This window comes from Oppia nitens, unplaced genomic scaffold, assembly GCF_028296485.1.
Source record: "Oppia nitens isolate AA-2021 unplaced genomic scaffold, nextdenovo-longstitch-racon4-pilon3 scaffold18_pilon_pilon_pilon, whole genome shotgun sequence".
NCBI classification, from domain to species: Eukaryota; Metazoa; Arthropoda; class Arachnida; order Sarcoptiformes; family Oppiidae; genus Oppia; species Oppia nitens.
In genome coordinates, this window is record NW_026533197.1 from 1730190 (window position 1) to 1750841 (window position 20652).

The 20652-nt window shown below is 28.8% G+C and overlaps 5 protein-coding genes across 6 annotated transcripts; 1 reads left to right on the plus strand and 4 right to left on the minus strand.

Annotated features, from left to right (window-relative positions):
- Nucleotides 1–85: 85 nt before the first annotated feature.
- On the minus strand, nt 86–2143 carry LOC128965898 (GATA zinc finger domain-containing protein 14-like). Its single transcript, XM_054312675.1, has 5 exons — nt 2066–2143; nt 1911–1986; nt 1255–1334; nt 515–1188; nt 86–439 (listed from the first exon to the last, which is right to left on the minus strand). Exons 1-5 carry the CDS (start codon nt 2124–2126, stop codon nt 86–88), a joined length of 1245 nt encoding a protein of 414 aa, XP_054168650.1. The 5' UTR covers nt 2127–2143.
- A 3128-nt stretch (nt 2144–5271) lies between these two features.
- Nucleotides 5272–6901, minus strand: LOC128965709 (protein AATF-like). The gene is made up of 2 exons (XM_054312457.1): nt 6613–6901; nt 5272–6556 (listed from the first exon to the last, which is right to left on the minus strand). The coding sequence occupies exons 1-2, from the start codon at nt 6810–6812 to the stop codon at nt 5359–5361; spliced, it is 1398 nt and encodes a 465-aa protein (XP_054168432.1). The 5' UTR covers nt 6813–6901; the 3' UTR covers nt 5272–5358.
- A 5244-nt stretch (nt 6902–12145) lies between these two features.
- Nucleotides 12146–14369, minus strand: LOC128965899 (homeobox protein Hox-D3-like). Its single transcript, XM_054312676.1, has 2 exons — nt 14018–14369; nt 12146–12612 (listed from the first exon to the last, which is right to left on the minus strand). The coding sequence occupies exons 1-2, from the start codon at nt 14367–14369 to the stop codon at nt 12146–12148; spliced, it is 819 nt and encodes a 272-aa protein (XP_054168651.1).
- Nucleotides 14370–16343: 1974 nt separating this feature from the next.
- Nucleotides 16344–19590, minus strand: LOC128965727 (AP-1 complex subunit beta-1-like). The gene is made up of 2 exons (XM_054312477.1): nt 17307–19590; nt 16344–17244 (listed from the first exon to the last, which is right to left on the minus strand). Exons 1-2 carry the CDS (start codon nt 19419–19421, stop codon nt 16567–16569), a joined length of 2793 nt encoding a protein of 930 aa, XP_054168452.1. The 5' UTR covers nt 19422–19590; the 3' UTR covers nt 16344–16566.
- Nucleotides 19591–19684: 94 nt separating this feature from the next.
- Nucleotides 19685–20638, plus strand: LOC128965733 (grpE protein homolog 1, mitochondrial-like). 2 transcript variants are annotated; one of them, XM_054312485.1, is made up of 2 exons: nt 19685–19878; nt 19999–20638. In XM_054312485.1, exons 1-2 carry the CDS (start codon nt 19781–19783, stop codon nt 20588–20590), a joined length of 690 nt encoding a protein of 229 aa, XP_054168460.1. In that variant the 5' UTR covers nt 19685–19780; the 3' UTR covers nt 20591–20638. The 2 variants fall into 2 exon arrangements, with proteins under 2 accessions (XP_054168460.1, XP_054168461.1); XM_054312486.1 differs by having other exon boundaries at nt 19685–19882; nt 19999–20637.
- Nucleotides 20639–20652: the final 14 nt, after the last annotated feature.

Here is a 20652-nt window from a genome sequence, read left to right on the forward strand (position 1 = left end):
AGACAAATGTTTAGTGAAATACATTAAGTTAAATGATCACAATATATGGTGAATAAAATTATAAGTTATATACCGTATATTTTACTCAAATATTAAATTCATGCACTGCTTGTCCTAAGGCCAGTGGACCCGACTGTCCATTAGTCCAACCCGTATTCTCTAATGTATGACAACTTGTATTTATTTCATATGAATGACTATTACAATTAGTACCCTGTTGTGTATTGTTATACCCATAACCGGTATAATCATAATTATTCCAATTGGCACAGTTGGCACTGGCACTGGCACTGGCACTGGCACTGGCACTGGCACTGGCACTGGCACTGGCACTGGCACTGGCACTGGCACTGGCACTGGCACTGGCACTGGCACTGGCACTGGCGTTGAGTGACTGGTTATTACCCTGTGTTGACATCACAGCACAAGACACATATGACTGTAATCAACAATTAAACAAAAATTATATATAAAATTATAGAAAATATTTGTTTGAAACATAGAGTAGACAGACCTTATCGTCACAATAATCATTGCCATAATCACTATTAGAGAAGTGATCGTTGATGACACCATTGTTACAATTTGAATGCCATTCATAACAGTGCTGACCATTTGTTGAATTATAATAATCAGTGGTTATGGTGTCATCATTGGTGTGATTTGGTCTACAATAAGATGTCATATTTGATGCATAGTCTACCGATGCACTACTTGAACTGGATGTGCTATTAGACCAGTCATTGTTATTATGCATTGGATGGTTAGGTTTGGAATCGATATCATTAAACCACTTAAACATAAGAATCCTATCGATAGTCTTCTGGAAGTCATTACCGCACTGTTCGAAAATAGACTGTAATTGTAATGATGAAAGTTCTGGAAATGTTTGAGAAAGACTTTGAAAATCGCTAATCTTGTAATGATCTGAGCTTTTCATAGACACCAATCCATTGTTTTGGTGACCCATTGTACCACAATGTTGTGTCATCTGATCCATAGTATTCCATATATCAGCTTTTGAATCAAGAGAACCAATAGAACAACCATCTGATGAAACACAAGACATCCCATAATTGATAGTATCATAAGAACTATCTGATGTTTTATTCATTAAACAATTGGCATCATTTTTACCATTAGTATCATTCAAATTATTTGAAGTGATTAAACCATCTGCAGAAGCAGCTATTGATATAAAATATAATTTATATCACGAAATATTACATGACATACATGTGCTCATACTCTTACCGCCGGGAGATTCCGTACCATTAGAGTTGTCTTCACTTTTATCCAAATTCTTTTGTGTCCTATATATGATTGAACGTCTCCTTTAATAAACAAACATATGATAATAATTATAATATTTGTCATAAATCAGTAATTATAAAAAATAAATATAAAAATAGTAAAGTAAAGTATAATACTGTATATGAAACAACAATCAAATTCTATATAATTATATATATATCTAATTATCACTTAAAAGATTATTTAAATTAATCATTCATTATAATTCAACTCTAGGCTAGAGATATGTATTTTAATAATTTTGAATAATATAAGAATCCAATTCTCTTACATTTATAAAAATAATAATTTTCAATTAACACAATTTTAAAAGTTTGCATAATCGATGAATATTGTATATAATTTATATTAGTTTATAAATACCATCATAAAGTATATAAAATATTAAATATTATCATAAAATAAATTTGTTAATAGATGAGTCAACATTTACAATAATAATATAATAATTTTTGTGTATATTTTTATAATATTTGTAATGCTTGTAATGCATAAAACATCGATTATCATATTAAACGTTGATAAAAGAAACATATCTTTGTGTTTATAATAAATAATTAATTATAATATTTTATATTTAAATAATTAATACTTACTTGATAAGGAAGCAACTTGAACATGTACAATTTCTAAATGGACATTGATGTTGCAACACTCGTATATCTTTTTTGCCTTTAATTTTGACAATTATTAATAATGATATTATAATTAATTATTATTAAAATAAATATAAAACATAGGTATGTCCTACCGTGAAACCTGCACCGGGAACAGGTCGGGTGTTTGCGATTTTTGTTGTGAGCCTTCATCATAGTTGCTCAGTGTTGCCAATGACTGTCTCAACATAGAAATACTTATATATATATACTGTATATATAAAGCAATCATTATATCGATTATCTTCAGGTGTGTTCTCTTTAATGGTAGACTCAAAGCGCGTGTCTTATCAATAGTCCTATGCATTCAACAATCACTTGAATTGCAATTTACTTTAAATTTTATATACATATTATAATTGTATCGATAAACCAATAATAATGATAAATACTGTATTATTTTTATAGCATTACTTGTAAAATAAAATCAAATATTCATATATATCTTTCAAATACTTTTATATATAACCCAGTTATAAATGCAGTATAAATTTATGTAAAATATACAATAAACTTAAACATATAATATTTACAAATTATATTTATACCTGCATTGTATTAATAGATATTAATATATATATATATATTATTTATAAGCACTAATGTTTATTAATTGCAATATTACAGTACATATGTTTTTTATATACTGAAATATAGTTCAAATTTACACATCAAATCAAATAGAGATTATAGAAATAATAAATTTAAAATACTGTATATTATAGTCTCAAGCAAATAGAGCATAGATTTATAAACAAATAGCAATCAATTAAATAAAATAATAATTAATGTTAAATTTAATACTTTCAATATTATTTTCAACAATTTAATTGAAACTATCAACAAATAATTTATTTCATTTCTATATTATTATCAAAATATAGTAAAATTGTTTCAAAAAATAATAATAATTAAAAAAAAGTCGAGTATAGTATGAAATTCATACTATGAATGTTGATTACCGGGGGTTGAAGAGGGGAATCCGGTAATGAAAAAAGCGTAGTGATGATAGCCCAGACCTCCCTGAGTAATGCCATAACACTTACATTCATAACTCTACTGCAATTTAAGATATTCGACTTTAAAGTTCGAAAGTCGAAATTTTTTAATATGCATATGATATATAATTTCAATGTATTTTTTAATATTAATAACATAAGTGAAAACAAAATACATATAAGTCATTTAGAATTCGAGATATTCGAATAAAGTTTAAAATTAAATTTTTTAATTGACGTTATTTATGCATATGATACATGATTTCACAATATTTTTAAAGATGATTTTTATACTCGAATGAAAACTTTATTTTTTTATATTTTTTTGATAACCTTATATCTTATATTTAAAAATTTTAATTATAATGAAAATAATACAATAATTAATTATAATAAAAAAAATCTAAAATATTAAAATAATACAATGTTAATTTCAATAAAAAAAGTAATTTAATTAATTAATTAATAAGTAGATTAAATAATAAATTCAATAAAAATTTATACAATAATTGCTATAAAGATAATAAACATTAATTATAATAAAGGATTTAAATACATATATGGGGTTTACCTATCATTTACTGATCTGTTATACACACACCTCTTGTCACATGACATACAGCACCGGCACTGACACAATTGATATCCCTTTCCGCCCACTAGTAGTCCATATGAATACATAATGCATACCATTTTCTCTACACTCAATGATCACTAAATAAACGTTGATTTTATAGTTAATACCGAACTGAATCTCATTATCCAACATTCAAAACGTTACACATATCGTAAATTTTTATTACTACAATTTATAGTTAAATGTCTACTTATATAAATCATATATATGCATAAATAACGTCAATTAAAAAATTTCGACTTGAACTTTAAAGTCGAATATCTTAAATTGCTGCAATGGATTTGCTCGACGGACTTCAGTATGCGCCGACAGAGCGTATGCGGGCATCTGAAAGTCTTGAGTATAGACATACCGTTGTGTAGACATTTGCTGCTGAACAGGTATCGGTTGCATCACCGGTAAGTTCATTACAGGCAACTGTTGTGTCGCCGCCGATGTAGACATTGTCGTTGCTGTCGTAGTAGTAGTGGTTGTGATTTGTAGCACTGTATTGCTCAATCTTAGTAGACTCGGCTATCTCCCGTATGTCCTGATTTGCTATTTGGTACACACGATCCGCCCTTTGACTACGCGATGAACGCATTGCTAATGGCTGTGACGACTGTACACGTGGCAGTTGAGCATTACTTTATGAGTTAATAGACATTTTGTTAATTGTTAATCTGTTTCGACTGCGCCAATGTGATCAATGTTAGATCAATATGTGACAACAACAATAACAACACAATCAAATCAATGAAAACTATTTATTATTATTATTATCAAAAAATTACAATTAAATTAAAAAATTAAATTATGATAAGACTGTGTGTGTGTGTCTACATAAGTACTGAAGGATAAGGAAACAGATAGTGATAATTATGGGGTATTTCTGTGTCTGTATGTATTTGAGTGACGTCTGTCGTCACAATATAAATCATATATCATATGCATAAATAACGTCAATTAAAAAATTTCGACTTTCGAACTTTAAAGTCGAATATCTTAAATTGCTGTAAAAGGGATTTGAATGTAAAGAGATGTAARTGTTATGGTTTGACTCAGTGAGGTCTGAGTTGTCATCACTACGGGATTTTCATTACCGGAATCCTCTCTTCAAACCGACAATTAATAATTAATTATAAACTTTTTTTAGTTTACCGTATAACCCCGCATATATTCCCATTTTACAAATTTTTTAAATTTTAAAATCAACTTTTGCTATGAGGCTGTAACTCATCCAATGGGGATATATGTGAAGTCATAGAAGATAGAAACGATTTAGTGATTCTGTAATATGTAAGACAACTATCATTTACAATCAGAAACCATTAAATGTATGTTAATAGCAATTATTGTTGAAAAAGTTAAAATTAAATTTATGATAATACAGTAATTATAGAAATAATAATTAACATAATAATCAGCTTCCGATTGATCATTAAATTGAAAATTATCAATTTTTAGGCATTATTTGGCATTAAATAGAGCCATCAATAGATTGAATTTTTAAGGGGGGAGTAATTGCAGACATTGAAAACTTCAATTATTAGTTGTGGGGGTTTATAATTATTTATTATTAAATATTAAGTATTTGATAAATCATTAAAATCAACATTTCGTAGTGAGCTATATATACGCGTTTATACCGTAAATTTAATAAAATTTAAACAAGTTTTATATACCGATAATACAATATTTATTAAATTCAAATTTAATTCAACGATAGATTACATTAGTACTTAAGACAACAATTTAAAAAATGACAAATAATTTATTGATACAATTTTCCAAATAATGACTTAAATAGCTGATCCTTGGCTTCATCGGTATATAAAGTATTATGAATAGGAGCCATAAAATTAACTATTTTTGAGTGAACATCGTATCTAATTCTGCGACCTTTACTCGCTTTTGTGTCAACTTTTCGTTTAATTTTATTTCTGATTCTTTGAATTTCAAGCCATTTCTTGCTTAAGACAAATGGATCAGTTGAGTCAGTGTTTGTGTTGGTCTCAATGAATTGTCGTAGTAGTTGATGGTAAAAATCATCATCATCAAATATTTCAACATTCAATTGTTCCACATTTTCACTGTACATTTCTTCTTCAGTTTCATTATCTTTGCCGACAATACTATAGATTGATCTTTTAGTTTGTGTTCTTTTAATAAGTCTTTTCGTATCATTAAGAATGCGATTAATTTGTATATTAGTTGAAGTTTCGAGAGATAATAAACATTTATTTTTAAATGCATTTGATGTCAATCGTGTCCTTTCATACCATTTATTTAACACATCTTCTCTTTTCTCTCTCAAATTGCAAAATCTTTTTGACAAAACATGTGAAATGTCATCACAATTAAGCTTTCGTTTAGCTATAATTTGTGGCAACTTTTGCCATGAATTATCAGAATCAGAGTTATTATTATTATTAGTTTCTTTAAATTCATTATTTAAATCAACATTTGTTATACTATTTTGTAAATCAAGTGATATATCAATATCGCTAATAATGTTAAGCAATCGTAATAATGATTTGTAAGTTTCCTTAAGACAAGTGTCCACTTCATTATTAAGCGATTGCTTTCTTAAAAGTAACAAATACTCAAATTGCGGACATTTATTACAAGACATCATTACTTTTTGCAACTTTATTCGATACTCCAACAGATTATCCCAAATAATCAATTGATTCTTCAGAGCTCTTCCTTTGGATATATCATCGTTAACATCAATGTTTGCCAATTGGTGTATATAATCATCATTTATATCAATTAATTGGTGATCATTGCTGTCATCATTTGACTGGTAGTCTAAGTCTTCTGATGAAGCATTTGGTGCCGTCATGTCATCCAAATAGTGTTCAACTCGTTCTTCACTTTCACTTTCACCGATATCTTCTTCCTCATCATTTTCATCGCTTGAAAAATCACTTTCAATTTGTGTCCGATTAACGACTTGTCCCGCATATCTGACCAAATAATAATTAAATATAAATCAAATAAATAAGTAAACAACTCATCCAACCGATGGCTAATGATATCTACTGATTGAAAACGATTTCTTAAGGCATGAGAGTTGACATTATGATCAATATGTTGGTCACTATTTTGACTGTTTTTCAATAGAGTTATAGCCGATGTCTCGACATCCAAGTCATCTTCCGGATCAATCAGTGACGGCAAAGGATTGATTAGACTTGAGATTTGCTGCGATAATGAAGACATTGTTTCAATCAATCAATCAATCAATACATTCAATATGTATAACACGTGTCAACACATTATCACTACATATAATCACAAAAGTTATCACTAGAGGGCATACCATATGATATTAAGATGTATTATACAGTATTGTATTGATTATACTGTACTGTAATTATGGTTCAGGCAATACCTTCCCTCGTTTTATATTCAGAATTGCCTATATTCCCGACTACCTGGGAATTCCCAGGGAATCTACTTCCTTATGCTACCTCCTATTGACAACAAATTTTGTTATAAGATTTGAATAACATATATTGCATTAAACTGTATTATAATTATAAAATTTTGAATATAATTGTTAAATAGTATCTCTAAATTCACTGAATTCTAATTTATTTTTAAATATTCAATGAAATTTTATGCAAAAAATTAATTTTTAATATTATTTATTTCAGAAATATAAAATATATTTTCCTTTCTAACGGGATATGGAGCGAAAATAAAATATTTTCCGGGAAAATTGGAGGAATTTTATTAGTGAACTTCCCCCATGTTAAGTTGCCCGAACACTAACTGTATTAAGTTTTGACAGTAAAGTAATATTTATGATAAATTATTTTAATATTATTATAATAAATAAGTAGTAATAAGTAATAAACTATGTTTTAAATTAAGAATACATTAAACAAGTTTTATTGATTAAAAATAAATCAAAGTCATTATTAAAAGTTAAAACAAATAAATAAAATTTTACAAATAATATCAATCATAAGTTTCATATAAACAAATTTAATGTAATCGTATTTTTTGTTACAGAAATACCGTAAAACCTATATTCATATTAATCTCCATATAATTTAAATTATGTATAAAATTCCCTTCAATTCCAGGCGAGGAATATTCTCCTAAAATTTTATTATTTTTTGAAGAAAAACTACGAAAAGCGTGTGTTATTTAATTTAAATGTAATATTAATGTTAGTTTGAACTAATGGTTAATTAACTAATATATTAAGTTAATTATTTCAGTAACAAATAGATGATATTGATATAACAAATAGGTGTATATAATGAAAAATATTGATTGACTGACAAACATATACTGTATTTTGTTTATTCAATTACAAAATATTTAAATGCTTTATATTCTGTAAATCTTTAGAACTTCTTAATGTATTAATAAGTGTTAAACAAGAGGTGTAACACAGAAAATATTTATAATTAAAAAATATCTTTTATTTAATAATAAATTGAAATTTGATTTCAATATATTATTTATTCTATGCTTAAATATAGAATGACTTTAGCAAAGACCTAGATAATTTTAGTTTATTTTTCGAGATAATACTAAATACTAGTCATTTACTGGTAATTTATGGAAAAATACTGAAACACCATTTATTTATTTTCCAACAATTATAGTATATTTTGCCTTAAATATCAATAGAAATTTTTTTGAGATAATGCACAATGAATTGCACATTAGAGACTGAAAACTGACCTGATTTTTCAGGTCAGGTCAGGTCAGGTAAAAGTTAGGGCTCAGGTCAGGTCAGGTACGGGTCCGAACACCAAAATTTTTTGGTCAGGTCAGGTCAGGTCCGAAAATTTTTTATTCATTATTTAAACGACAATTATTACAAAATATGACAATCAAACACAAAATTTATTAAATTATTATTTATAAAATATTTGTATAAATTAAACATAAAATATTACAAAAGATGATGGTTTTGATCTAATAAATAATAACATATTAACTTTATTAGAATCTAAGTTAGATCTACTATCAGTTATCGTTAATACCGAGTAATTAAAGTTAATTTAGACAAATTTGTTGCGGGTATAGAATAAATAAAATTGTTTTTTGATAAAATTATTTTCGGACAGACATAGTCAGGTCAGGTCAGGTCAGGTAAATTTGTACCCTATGTTAGGTCAGGTCCGAGTCCGAGATTTTAGGTATCAGATCAGGTACGGGTCAGGTACGGGTCCGAAACTTTTCGCTCTCTATTGCACATCACTGAACTTTTATTACACATCATATCAATAATATATTATTATATTATATTTAATATTAATTGTTATACTCTATCGGGTAATATCAATGTAAGCAAAGTGTAAATAATAGTTGATTTAGTATTTAAAATAAACATAATCTTAAATGTAATTAATTTAGTTGAAAAGATTATAAGTTTGTTAAGAATTAAGTGTTGAATATGTTTTGTCATCAGTTGATGGTATTTCCTATGAATGACAGGTGTGGTGGTGTCGGTATGTGTCGGTATGTTATGTTTAGACAACACAAACATTACTTGAATCACTTGAAAACTAACTGAAGTTAATCTTAACAATTGTTCCGCAAATTTATTATTTAAATGATTGCAAAATAAGCCTTCAATGAGTGATAAATGAAATTCATATTTTGAATGCATGTTTAGTACAAGTATTGATAGTACAGTACTTTAATAAAGAGAGCCTTAAATGTATAGAAATAATGAAAACTTAGTAATCTCTGAGTCTATTGTTAAAGACTTAAATCCAATCCCTGCTATTAATCCAATTTCTCAATCTATAGATTATATTGGGTGACCTCAACAAATTTGGACGTTTGAAAATACATAAATTAACCTTGTTATAAAATGACAATCAGTATAGCATAGATAACAGTGTCATAACGTTACTTAATGATGTCAACATTTTCATTATTTTAATTTTTTTATTGACGTTAATTTAGATTGTCAAAATGTCAGTTTTAAGTTTTTAGTATATTTTAGTTTATCTAGTCGTGATGACTACTTATAAATATTTTAATCAATGAAAGTTATTCAAAACAGATATATCTCCTGATAAAACACGATAAATTTTTTAAGTACCTTAGATCATTTTATACAAAATAAATAATAAGCATTGAAAATAAATTACGTCACAACTCAAATACAAATGTCTATAGTTAATTGTTTACTTATTTTATCATATATACTGTATATAAGTTATTATTATTATAATATTTAAAACTTAAAAAATTTGAAATTAAAAAAAATAATTTCTATAAATAACTTCAATATCTCGTCCATAAATAACATTGATTTATGTAATATAAAAACGTACAAAATAATTGAGGTCACCCAATATTTGTTTTTATAATCTATTAAAACACCAATTGTTTGTCCATTTAATTACATTCAACTATATTCAACTACCGAAGCATTTATCGATCTATACTTAATTGAGTTGGATTTCAGGTATAATTTATAAATTATATAATATACAAAAAAATTATAATGAATTTAATGTTGTTATTAAAAAAATTATAATTTATTTATAATGAATGCAAAATAGATTTCAATAAAAAAAAACTAGATATTCATAGAGTAATATTGTTTTGATTAGAGATATGAACCAAAACGGTTTTGGTTTTGGGAACCGTATGATTTCGGTTTTAATAAGTTTTTTATGTTGTTATTATTGCACTAATTAATGTAATTATTAGATTTAATTATTATTATCAGTATTTCTATTAGTATTGATAATTATATTATTATAAAATTATAACTTTTGTTTTACTGAATCCCACACTTAACTCGATTCTCGGTTCGGTTTTTGAAATTAGTTTTGGTTCCGACTTCTAGTTTTGATGTTAGAGTAGATCTTTAATAAATGCAAACAATAATCCAATGAATCCAATGAATCCAATGATGATTTGAGATCACTGTTGAGTGACTCTTTCGGATCAATTGTTTTCAATTTTATACAGAGATTACATTCCTTTCATTTTTTCAACTCATACGACACACTAAACACTAATTATACTTATTTATAGTTATTTATTAAGACATATATTCAGAGTTAGCAGACAACATGTCTCTATATACTAAAGAGATTATAATACATTAAAATAAAAGATTACACACAAAAAATTTAATACCTAAACATAAAGTTTATTTAAATATGCATCACATCATGTAGAAAAAATGGCGCCAAAGTAAAAAAAATTAGGTAAAAATTTTAACCTTTACAATTGCATAGAGCATGAAAAATAAAATTTAATAAATCATTATTTTGATCTGAATCACTTGATACCCCACATGATTATAGTTGACTTTATTTTTTGTACTAAATCATTTTATACGGCACACGGTTATAGTTGAATGTCACGTGATTTTCTATAGCCACACATTACATGTGAATCACTATAGTCGTGTGTCGTATAAAATGATTTAGTATAAAAAAATAGTCAACTATAATAATGTGGGGTATCAAGTGATTCAGATCAAAATAATGATTTATTAAATTTTATTTTTGATGCTCTATGCAATTGTAAAGGTTAAAATTTTTACCTATTTTTACTTTGGTGCCATTTTTTCTGTTCCTGAAGAGATATCAAAATTTAAATAGTGAGTTACATAAAAATTTTTTACCTTGGCCGCCATTTTTTATATCTTATGCTATGCTCTGACAAAATATCAAAATTTCAATACTGATCCCCATATCTCATTTTTGATGCTTTATTTCTGAAAATATTTTTTGTGTGTAGTTTATAATATGCAACGTACTTTATCCCTCTACTCCGCAACCCAACGAACACCGCATATATTATATGAGACCTATTGTTGCTTTAATTAATGATAAATAAGACATTTAGTTGATTTAATACAGTAATTGCCATTAATTATGAAATTATTATATAAATGTATAATAAGTGTTAATTTATTCAATGTTTTGTTGATATTATTTGTAAATGATATTTATAGTAATCTGCAATAATAATAATACAATAATATACAAATTGATCAAGCAACATTATAGCATCTTTTTTTGTTATAATTGACTAATCAAGGTTAAATTTTCAAATAGACAGACATTAACAATATTGTGTTATATAATTGCAATATTTTTATATAAGTATTTATTTAAATTATACGAAAAAACATTTAAATATATTTAGGAGTCAATTATAATAATAATTATTTTTTAATAATTAAATTTTAAGTATACTTAAGAATCATATAAACTGAATGTCTCTTTGAAATAGCAAAATAAATAAGAAAACATACTATAAATACTATATATATACTGTTAAATAATGTTTGTAATTAATATTTCATGTCATTTATTAATTTAATAATATTAAAACATAAATTTCAGAATAAATACAAATATAAATACAGTATAAAATAATAATGCTAATGTTAAATATAGTGTATTTTTACAAAAATGAATTGAATTTATTTTCAATATAATAAACACTTATTTATAGAGTATTGATATTATATAATATATATATATTATTGTTAATATTATACAAGTAATAAGCCATAGAAAATGATTATATAGATGACGACAAATAAATCAAATGGTAATATCGGTTAAATTGGATGAATGACACAAATTTTGTTGATTTATAGATAGATTATCATCAGTTGTATGTATGTGTCCATCACTATTGCTATAGTGTTTGTTAGCCAAAACCAGTTCCTTCTCAAGCCGTTGTTTTCGCCATTTGATTCTTCTGTTTTGAAACCAGACCTTAACCTGTGCTTCAGATAGATTGAGAGTAGAGGCCAGATATAGTCTTTCAGGTCCAACCATATATTGCTGTCTTTCAAACTCGGCTTCAAGTTTATCTAACTGTTCCGGTGTGAAGATTGTTCGCACTCTTTTAGATTTACTTTGAGTCCGACATTTCATGACAACCGCACTGTCCTCTGGTTTTGTTGCATCTGAACTTTGGTCACATTCAAGACTTCGTTTACTTGATTGCAAATTATTAGCCAAACATTTAATTTTTCTTTCAGTGTTTGACAATGAATTTAAATCTGTTTAATAATAAAAAAAAATTATATTACTTTTATTAAATAAATTTTATTTCACATATAGTAATACATATGTAATGCATATTAATAGTGAATTTGCGAGCGTAAAGATTTGCAGGCAATAGAGTTATGCTTATGGATGGCTAGATATGCCGTATGACTTAGTGGATCGGACCCCAGACCCCACTCGACGTTAGGTTGCCTGAGGATTGTCATATTGTGATGATTACTTAAATTGTATATATTGTATGCTTATTTGAATAATACAATACTAGTCTTATGCTAAATGGCTTTACACATATCACCCACATTCATGACATCCATTGTGGGATTATTTTAATAAAACAACAAAATGCGGATCCAATGGACCGATGGGTTAGCAAAATTAACAATAGACACACAAGTGGGTGAATGCAATCATTTGTCTATTGTATTACTATATTGTGTTCAGTGTTTTGACAACTCATGTCTGCCAAGAATGTCGACAATATAAGGGCTGTTTGTGATTGTAAATCATTGTAATAAAAGTCATGTCATATGTTATATATATATATGCCATATATTGCCATATATTGCCATATATTGCCATATATTGGTTGCAATATTGCATTTCATGACTTAATTGCATTCCAATCCAATACTATTGCAATCATATCTTTAGAGATGCCTTCCCTCTCAACAATGCATTCACTGATTGTGTAATCGATATTTAGTTAACGTTTTCCTACATGTTTTATCCTATACTTTCTTATCTATAGACTATAGTGTTATAGTATAAGCAATTGCGGACTTTAATAGACGTACAATAAAAAATGTACTTAAAAATTGACACAATTATGAGTAAAGCATCGATTTTAAAACGGGAACACCTCTCACATGTAAATCACATACAAATAATTGTACTTTTCCGGGAATTTACTAAAAATATCTAAGTTTAGCTTAAAAGTGTAAAAAGCAAACAGAAAGTAAAGTATCGTAAAATCATTAAAAAGTAAACCAATAAATAGATAAGTTTTCAATGCAATATACCGTTCCATCAATTGACGCAATTGTTTAATAGTAAAGATAGCATTGGGCGACCTGGGAGACCATTTGACTGTATGACTAGGGGACTGTGTGACTGTGTGACTGTGTGACTGGGTTACTCTCCTATCAATCAGGTATACTGTATACAAATATTGAATATCCAGTTTGATAAAAATGTTTGCACCACAATAAAGAGGCTCCAGATTTAGAAATTTACTCAAAACTATAGGCTATAGCTTTAGATTATTAGTGCTTTTAGCTCAAGGAGATGCTACTATCGTTGATTTTACAACCGTAATATAGGTGCCTCATATTTTTATATATGCATTAGAAATTTTAATTAGTATTAAAATAATCAATTAATAATTACAATTACACTTACCCTTAGCTGTAGAGTCAGGTGAAACTGATGAAACATTTTTAGTTTTGTGATAATTGGTTGCTTTGACATACATATCATTTGATACATAATCAGCTCTATATTTATTAGCATTAAAACTAAATTGATTAATGTCTTCACTGAATGCATTGTTGATGTTTCTTCTATTGCCATCATTATTGACATCACTGATACCTAATATAGCATTGATTGAAAATGAGGTTTTGTATGAATCACTATCTGATGAAAGCTTTTTGTTGGACAACTTGTAATCATTGTTCAAATAATTGATGCCTTGTGCTGATGCTTGAGGTCTTGTATTGGGGAGACCATTGTGGTGACTGCTGTTAATCATAGATTCATAAAATGCATTTAAATTGATGAGAGCTGTGGTGGGACTTGTATTTAATTCAGATTGATATGCATTAAAACAATTGTTATTTCGATTTGTTTTATTAATATTATTAACGTCTAAATATAAAGGATACGACAATCTATAGGAAGTCATATTAAAACTTTATCTAAACACTTGAAAAATATGCGGCAATTCATGTATTGTGCGCTTCAGTTTACACACGACTTACACACTGTTATACAAAATAATTGCAAATTTAAAGATCACTTTCCTCTTCATAAGCAATGACAAGAATGCCACACAAAAGCAGAACCGCTCACAAACTCTTGAACTCCACTTGTGCTCAGTTTTGTCAGCTTTGCTAACCTTACGACTCCTATTAAGTAGGAATTAGGAGCTGACGTCTGACCGCTTCTTTTATCACATATGAAGACACTCCTATAGGAGGAACTCATATAACCCAACCATACATTAACTTTACATCAAATGCACCGATTCTGCAAACAGTTTATCAATTGATTCTTTATATAAATTACAATTTATTTATTAATCTTCATTTATATATCACTAACTTTTGATAATACAATATTTGCTTTTTCTTATTATAAAAAGTTTTGTAAGAATTGTTAAATATTCATTTATACAGTATATACAATTGTATATACAATATATATATATTAATATTTAAAATATTATATTTATTAAAGTTCATATTAAAATTTATAAGCTATGAATTTAGTTTCTGATAAATTACTATATATGTATATGTTATATTAATCTATACTAATTATATATAATTTATACTGTATATATACTAATTATATGTAATAGTAAAAGAATATATGATGTGTTGTAAATAACATTTTGAAATATTATATAATATAATAGTTATTATAAGCAATAAGAGACAAAATGACTTATTTTTAATTGATTATTATTGAGGCGTGTAAAAACTTAGCAACTGGTGTATTCAATTACATATTACAATACAATTGGATTATATACAGTAGGAATAAGCAAAGCTTTATTTAACAATTTAACAAAAAAAAGTTTGCCTATAGGTATATAATTTATATAATATAATGTTACAATATTATTGAAAATAATAAATAATATATTTAAAAGCTTAATAAATAACTATATTGTAAAAATAAGATTAAATAAATATATTTTTAGTGTTTATTTAAATTTGAGTGATTTAGAGTAAAAATTGAAAATAGTAAAACATTGAGTGAACAAATGTATGTAATTTATATTAGTAATTATATTTAGAAAAATGATAAGTATTTTGCTAATGTATAGTATAATATAACGATAATATAATAATATTTGATTGCTTATAGCGGGTCACTTCAAATGGTTGAGTATGAAATGTTGGGCAAATTGGTGTATATACTATATAGTATGCATGCTATATGATAGGTACTGTATGATATTATTGGTGTATGGGTCACTTTAATCAGCACCATTAGGCTGTAATGGTCATTGATGTTATGATGGCTATTAAGCGGTGACACTATCATAAAACTATATATGCCTTCATCTCATTGTCCTCATTAGACGGAGTTGTCTATTACTTTAAGGCTAAACACTATGACTAAGTTAAAGGAAAGCGCTATACTATAGTATATACCGGTATTATATAGCTATAGCCTATATAGTCTAATGTGTGATCAATTGAAGGCACCAAACCTTTTATAGCACCCTTGAGTGCCACCAGAGCGTCATAACTGGTCTCAAAAGTACCGCTTAACCAGTAAACAATTAAGCCGTGGGAAACGTTGCGCCCAATTATTATTATTTCAAACCATTCACTTATAATATATACATTTATCCACATTTCTACTTTAACATCATTATTATCATTTTATTCAACATTTATTTTATGACATTCTCATTACAAACTAAAATTCAGATTACATTGTTTATCAATTATACTGTATTATAATATATCAACAAAAAAGAGTTGTCATTGTTGTTATAATTTTAATATTAAAACTTTAAATCATTAATAGATCAGACTTTAATTATAGAGATTAAAACATTTAATTAACTTAAATATCATTTTAAGTATAAATATAATTGAAAAAATTATACATTAATAACATTATTGAATAACAGAATTGTCAGCATTGATAACATGGAATGTATTACCGGTAATTAAAATCTACATAAATATAATGAATTGTTTATTGTTTTAATTTTGAAGAATCATTTGATAGACTTGGAATATAGCCGGTGCCACATCCATAGCACGGGATTTAAGAGATAAAGTAAACTTTGGATTTCCCGGTTGGACCTTAAGTTCAGCTAAAAGCCATATATTATTAGTTAATTTGAGTGACTGATAGAGCATATCCTGACCCTCAACATTGCGTTTCGCAATTGTAAATATGTTATTGGATTGAAGCTTTTGTGAGACCTGATCCACGTTAAGCATAACATTTTCGATCACATATTGCACCTCATTCTGTGATGGTATGTCCTTCCAAGTGGCCAAAAACACTCTTTTATCCATTGCACCATCATCTGTACAAAATACATGTGTCGGCACAATACAGCTAAAGTAAAACACATCCACATTATTTTTAACGGCAACTTGAAGATTTGTTAACGGTTCCATTTTCTGGACACCACCCATTGTATTCAACTGAAGGCTGACATCGGAAGAGATGTTTGGATGTAAAGGTGTAGTGATCTGAAGATGTTGTGCTGGCATTAAGCCAAAGCTATTCTTATTAAATTGAATGGCAAAACCTCCCATTGCTTGCATGGCTTTGTTTGTAAATGTCATCTCCATATATATTTGACCGTTACGTCTGGTGAATGTACCCAATACTTCCAGACCTTTTCCACGAACAGCTGGTAACCAAACCTTTATCATAATATTTAATTAATTTAATAATTACCGAATACTTAGATATTTAAAGGACAAACCTGTTTGGGTGGTGTATAAAATACTCCAGAATTGGGAATTCCAAATATATCTCCAAGAAGACCTGTCGATGTTAATTGTGTAGAACTTGTATTACTTAGAGATGGAGAAGCACTAGTGGTTAGATCAGGTCCTCCAAGTAAGCTATCAAGACCACTACCCAAAATGTCAATGTTTGAGGTTAACATTGTTGATGGATATGTTGTTGGAGGAGGAGGAGGTGCACTAATGTCAAGACTTAGCAAATCTCCTATAAGACTATCTGCAGCAGGAATGACTGTGGATTGAATTGTTTCCGTATGATTGGTATCGTTAGTAGATTCACTTTTAGCTGGTAATGAACGTCTCAACTGACCAATTCTTCCTTCAACAAAAGCTGAGGGAGGTTTGTGATAAACAGATGCAAGACTTCCGATATGACAAATAAGTTCATCTAATAGTGTTGGCTCTAATAAATCGGTTTCTTCTGAAATCAATGGTTTTTCAGCTAAAACAACTTCTTTAGCTGCCGCCGGATCTGTAGATAAAAGTCGCCAATAAATAAAACCTCTGTCACGAAGATCTGGATTGTCGCTGTCTTGTGTGGCCAAACTTAACACTTGTTGGACCAATTCTTGAGTTTCAGTCGGACGCTTAAGAAATAACTTTACTATAGCTGTGAGCAGTTGGAGCTGAACCTGACTGTTCTCATCATGAAATCCTTCCAAAAAACTTTCGAGCAATTCGTCGGCGTTATCGATACGTTCAGCATATTCTCCAATAATCCAAATCATTGAAGCTCTGGCTTCAGGTTCATCCAAAGTGTCCAAATTTTCACATAATGTTGATATAATGCTTTCATATTTGTTGGGATATTTGCGGAAAATGTCTTTAATAACAACAATTGCCTCCTGAACCACATAATTAACTTTTGTTTGTATCAGATCTAATAGAGTGGCCACACATCGTTCTGCCGATTGCTCTACTTTTATAGCGCATCGACCAATAGCTCTGACAGCCTTACGAACAAAGTCAACGTCTACTTCTGTGGCATACTCTTTGAGTTCAGCTAAGACTTGAGCGATGTTGGTCTGTGAGGCCAACCTAATCATAATATCCAACTTCTCTAACTTAACATAAATCGGGTCATTATATTTGACAAAAAACACTTTCATCTCGTGTTTCAATATATCAGGTCTCTTCTGAACTATAAGATTGATATTACGTAAAGCCACGTATTGTACTTCAGGTTCACTGGACAACAGCGTAACTAAAGGTGGGGCCAACTTCTTGGTTAGTGTGACAACAAAATCAGAGTCTGAAGGCATCATTTCCATGAATTTCATCAATGCTTTAACGGCACTCAAGACAACGGCGGCATTTGCGTGAGCCAAACGAGGAGTCACTCTCTCGCATATACTTTGCGCCTCGCGATCATCTTTAGGATAATAATTAGAAAGTGAGTCCAATATGAAGACTTGTCCCCATTCAGTACATTCATTCAAAGCCGTTAATAATTTATTAATAGTTTGTGCATTGAGTTCAACCAATGGTTGTCCAGTACTGGACGCTTCATTAATCTCGGAGAGTGCTGCCACAGCATTGGCCACAACCATTGGGTTCGAGTCCGACAATAGATCGCGCAATAGATCAAGAAAACCCTGTTCTTCAACCAATTGGGCGTTAATATCATGAAGTTTGGCCACACATACAGCAGCTGTTTTACGAACATATGGGTCTTCATCTCTAAGACATTTGCGAAGTGGTTCACATAAATATTCAGTAATCTTATCCACACGAATACAACCCATTGTACGGACAGCCAAAGCCCGAATCAAAGGATTGGGATCTTCACAATCGCGGACAAACGTATTGACCGCCATTATGGCCATATCGGGCTGACTCTTGGCGTAATTCATTAAATATAGATACACCAACTTCTTGAGCTCTAAGTTATCCGTTTGCATGCAATTGACGACATCGGGAAACAAAGCCGAGACATCTTTGCCGACAGTCATCGATGCAATCACTTTCTTCACCGCTTCTCTTCTTTTCTCTTTCTTATCTGAATTTAATTCACTCTTTAACTCAAATATCTCACCCTTTTTGGTGTTTGCGAAGTACTTGGCGTCAGTCATAGTGACTATTGTTAAGACAAGTCTTCACACGTCTTAATAATCACAATATCTTGTAATCAATTGATTTAATGTTTAGTGTTATGTCAGTCAACGCCCTATATATACATACAGTACTGTATATACTGTATAATACAGACTCAGATCAATACAAATACAATACTATACACTATTAATATGTATTGACGTCACTGTAAAGTATAGTATTATTAGAGTTGGAATAACTTTACAATAATAGAGACCTCTATTTGCAGACCTCTACACTATAATATTGTATACAATAATATCATACATGTGTTGAATGATATGATAAGCGATACTCTCTTGAAAAATCACATCCAAAGACATTTATTTAGCCATCGATGGCATCTATTATGACTACAATTTGTAGATTTGGATCACTTAGAGGTTCATATGTTAGATATACTTTAAGACCAGTGGACAGTTGGCTTAGGGAACGGTAGGTATTATCCATTGATACGAAAGTTGATTGATTTGAATGCATGTCTACAATGAATGCGTGCAATGATTGCATCACTCAATGACCACAAAACTGATTGATTTGTTTTACTCAATACAGACCTGTCTTTGCTATGAATTGGACCAAATGTTTCAGTAATGGATTGAATGGATTAAATTCAAGTGATGACACTCAAGAACCTAAGGATGAGACAGATGTGAACAAATTGAAAGAAGAAAACAACAAATTAATGCAACTTTTGTCAGAAGTAGATGACAAATACAAAAGAAGTTTAGCCGATGGAGAGAACACTCGGATCAGAATGAAGAAACAAATCGATGAAACAAAGATATACGCCATTCAAGCCTTTTCTAAAGACCTACTCGAAGTGGCCGATGTTCTCAATACAGCCATTGATACGGTTCCGTTAAATACCATCACTGATGATAATACTGAACAAAGTAAAGTACTTAAGAATCTGTATTCAGGACTTCAAATGACAGAAAAGCAATTGCAAAGTGTTTTTAGAAGACATGGTTTAATACAAATGAATCCAATCGGCGAAAAGTTTGATCCAAACTCACATCACGCACTCTTTGAAGCTGTTTTGCCAGACAAAGAGCCCGGAACGGTGTCAACCGTCACCAAAATTGGCTATAAATTACACGACAGAACCATTAGACCAGCGATGGTTGGAGTAGTTAAGGCTTAATAGTAACCAATTGATACAAAACTACATTTTGTTTCATTAAATTTATTAATAAATTCATTTGT

What these genes read in the sequence shown, in the direction of transcription:
- LOC128965898 (XM_054312675.1), bottom strand. Translation starts at nt 2,126, where the DNA reads ATGATGAAGGCTCACAACAAAAATCGCAAACACCCGACCTGTTCCCGG. An exon ending in TTCCCGGTGCAGGTTTCACG is followed by an intron (nt 1,987 to 2,065) that starts GTAGGACATACC and finishes TCAAAATTAAAG; the next exon opens with GCAAAAAAGATATACGAGTG. An exon ending in TGGTACGGAATCTCCCGGCG is followed by an intron (nt 1,189 to 1,254) that starts GTAAGAGTATGA and finishes TTATATCAATAG; the next exon opens with CTGCTTCTGCAGATGGTTTA.
- LOC128965709 (XM_054312457.1), bottom strand. Translation starts at nt 6,812, where the DNA reads ATGTCTTCATTATCGCAGCAAATCTCAAGTCTAATCAATCCTTTGCCG. An exon ending in GTAGATATCATTAGCCATCG is followed by an intron (nt 6,557 to 6,612) that starts GTTGGATGAGTT and finishes TTATTTGGTCAG; the next exon opens with ATATGCGGGACAAGTCGTTA.
- LOC128965899 (XM_054312676.1), bottom strand. Translation starts at nt 14,369, where the DNA reads ATGATTAACAGCAGTCACCACAATGGTCTCCCCAATACAAGACCTCAA. An exon ending in ACCTGACTCTACAGCTAAGG is followed by an intron (nt 12,613 to 14,017) that starts GTAAGTGTAATT and finishes ATTATTAAACAG; the next exon opens with ATTTAAATTCATTGTCAAAC.
- LOC128965727 (XM_054312477.1), bottom strand. Translation starts at nt 19,421, where the DNA reads ATGACTGACGCCAAGTACTTCGCAAACACCAAAAAGGGTGAGATATTT. An exon ending in TTTATACACCACCCAAACAG is followed by an intron (nt 17,245 to 17,306) that starts GTTTGTCCTTTA and finishes ATTATGATAAAG; the next exon opens with GTTTGGTTACCAGCTGTTCG.
- LOC128965733 (XM_054312485.1), top strand. Translation starts at nt 19,781, where the DNA reads ATGGCATCTATTATGACTACAATTTGTAGATTTGGATCACTTAGAGGT. An exon ending in GACAGTTGGCTTAGGGAACG is followed by an intron (nt 19,879 to 19,998) that starts GTAGGTATTATC and finishes TACTCAATACAG; the next exon opens with ACCTGTCTTTGCTATGAATT.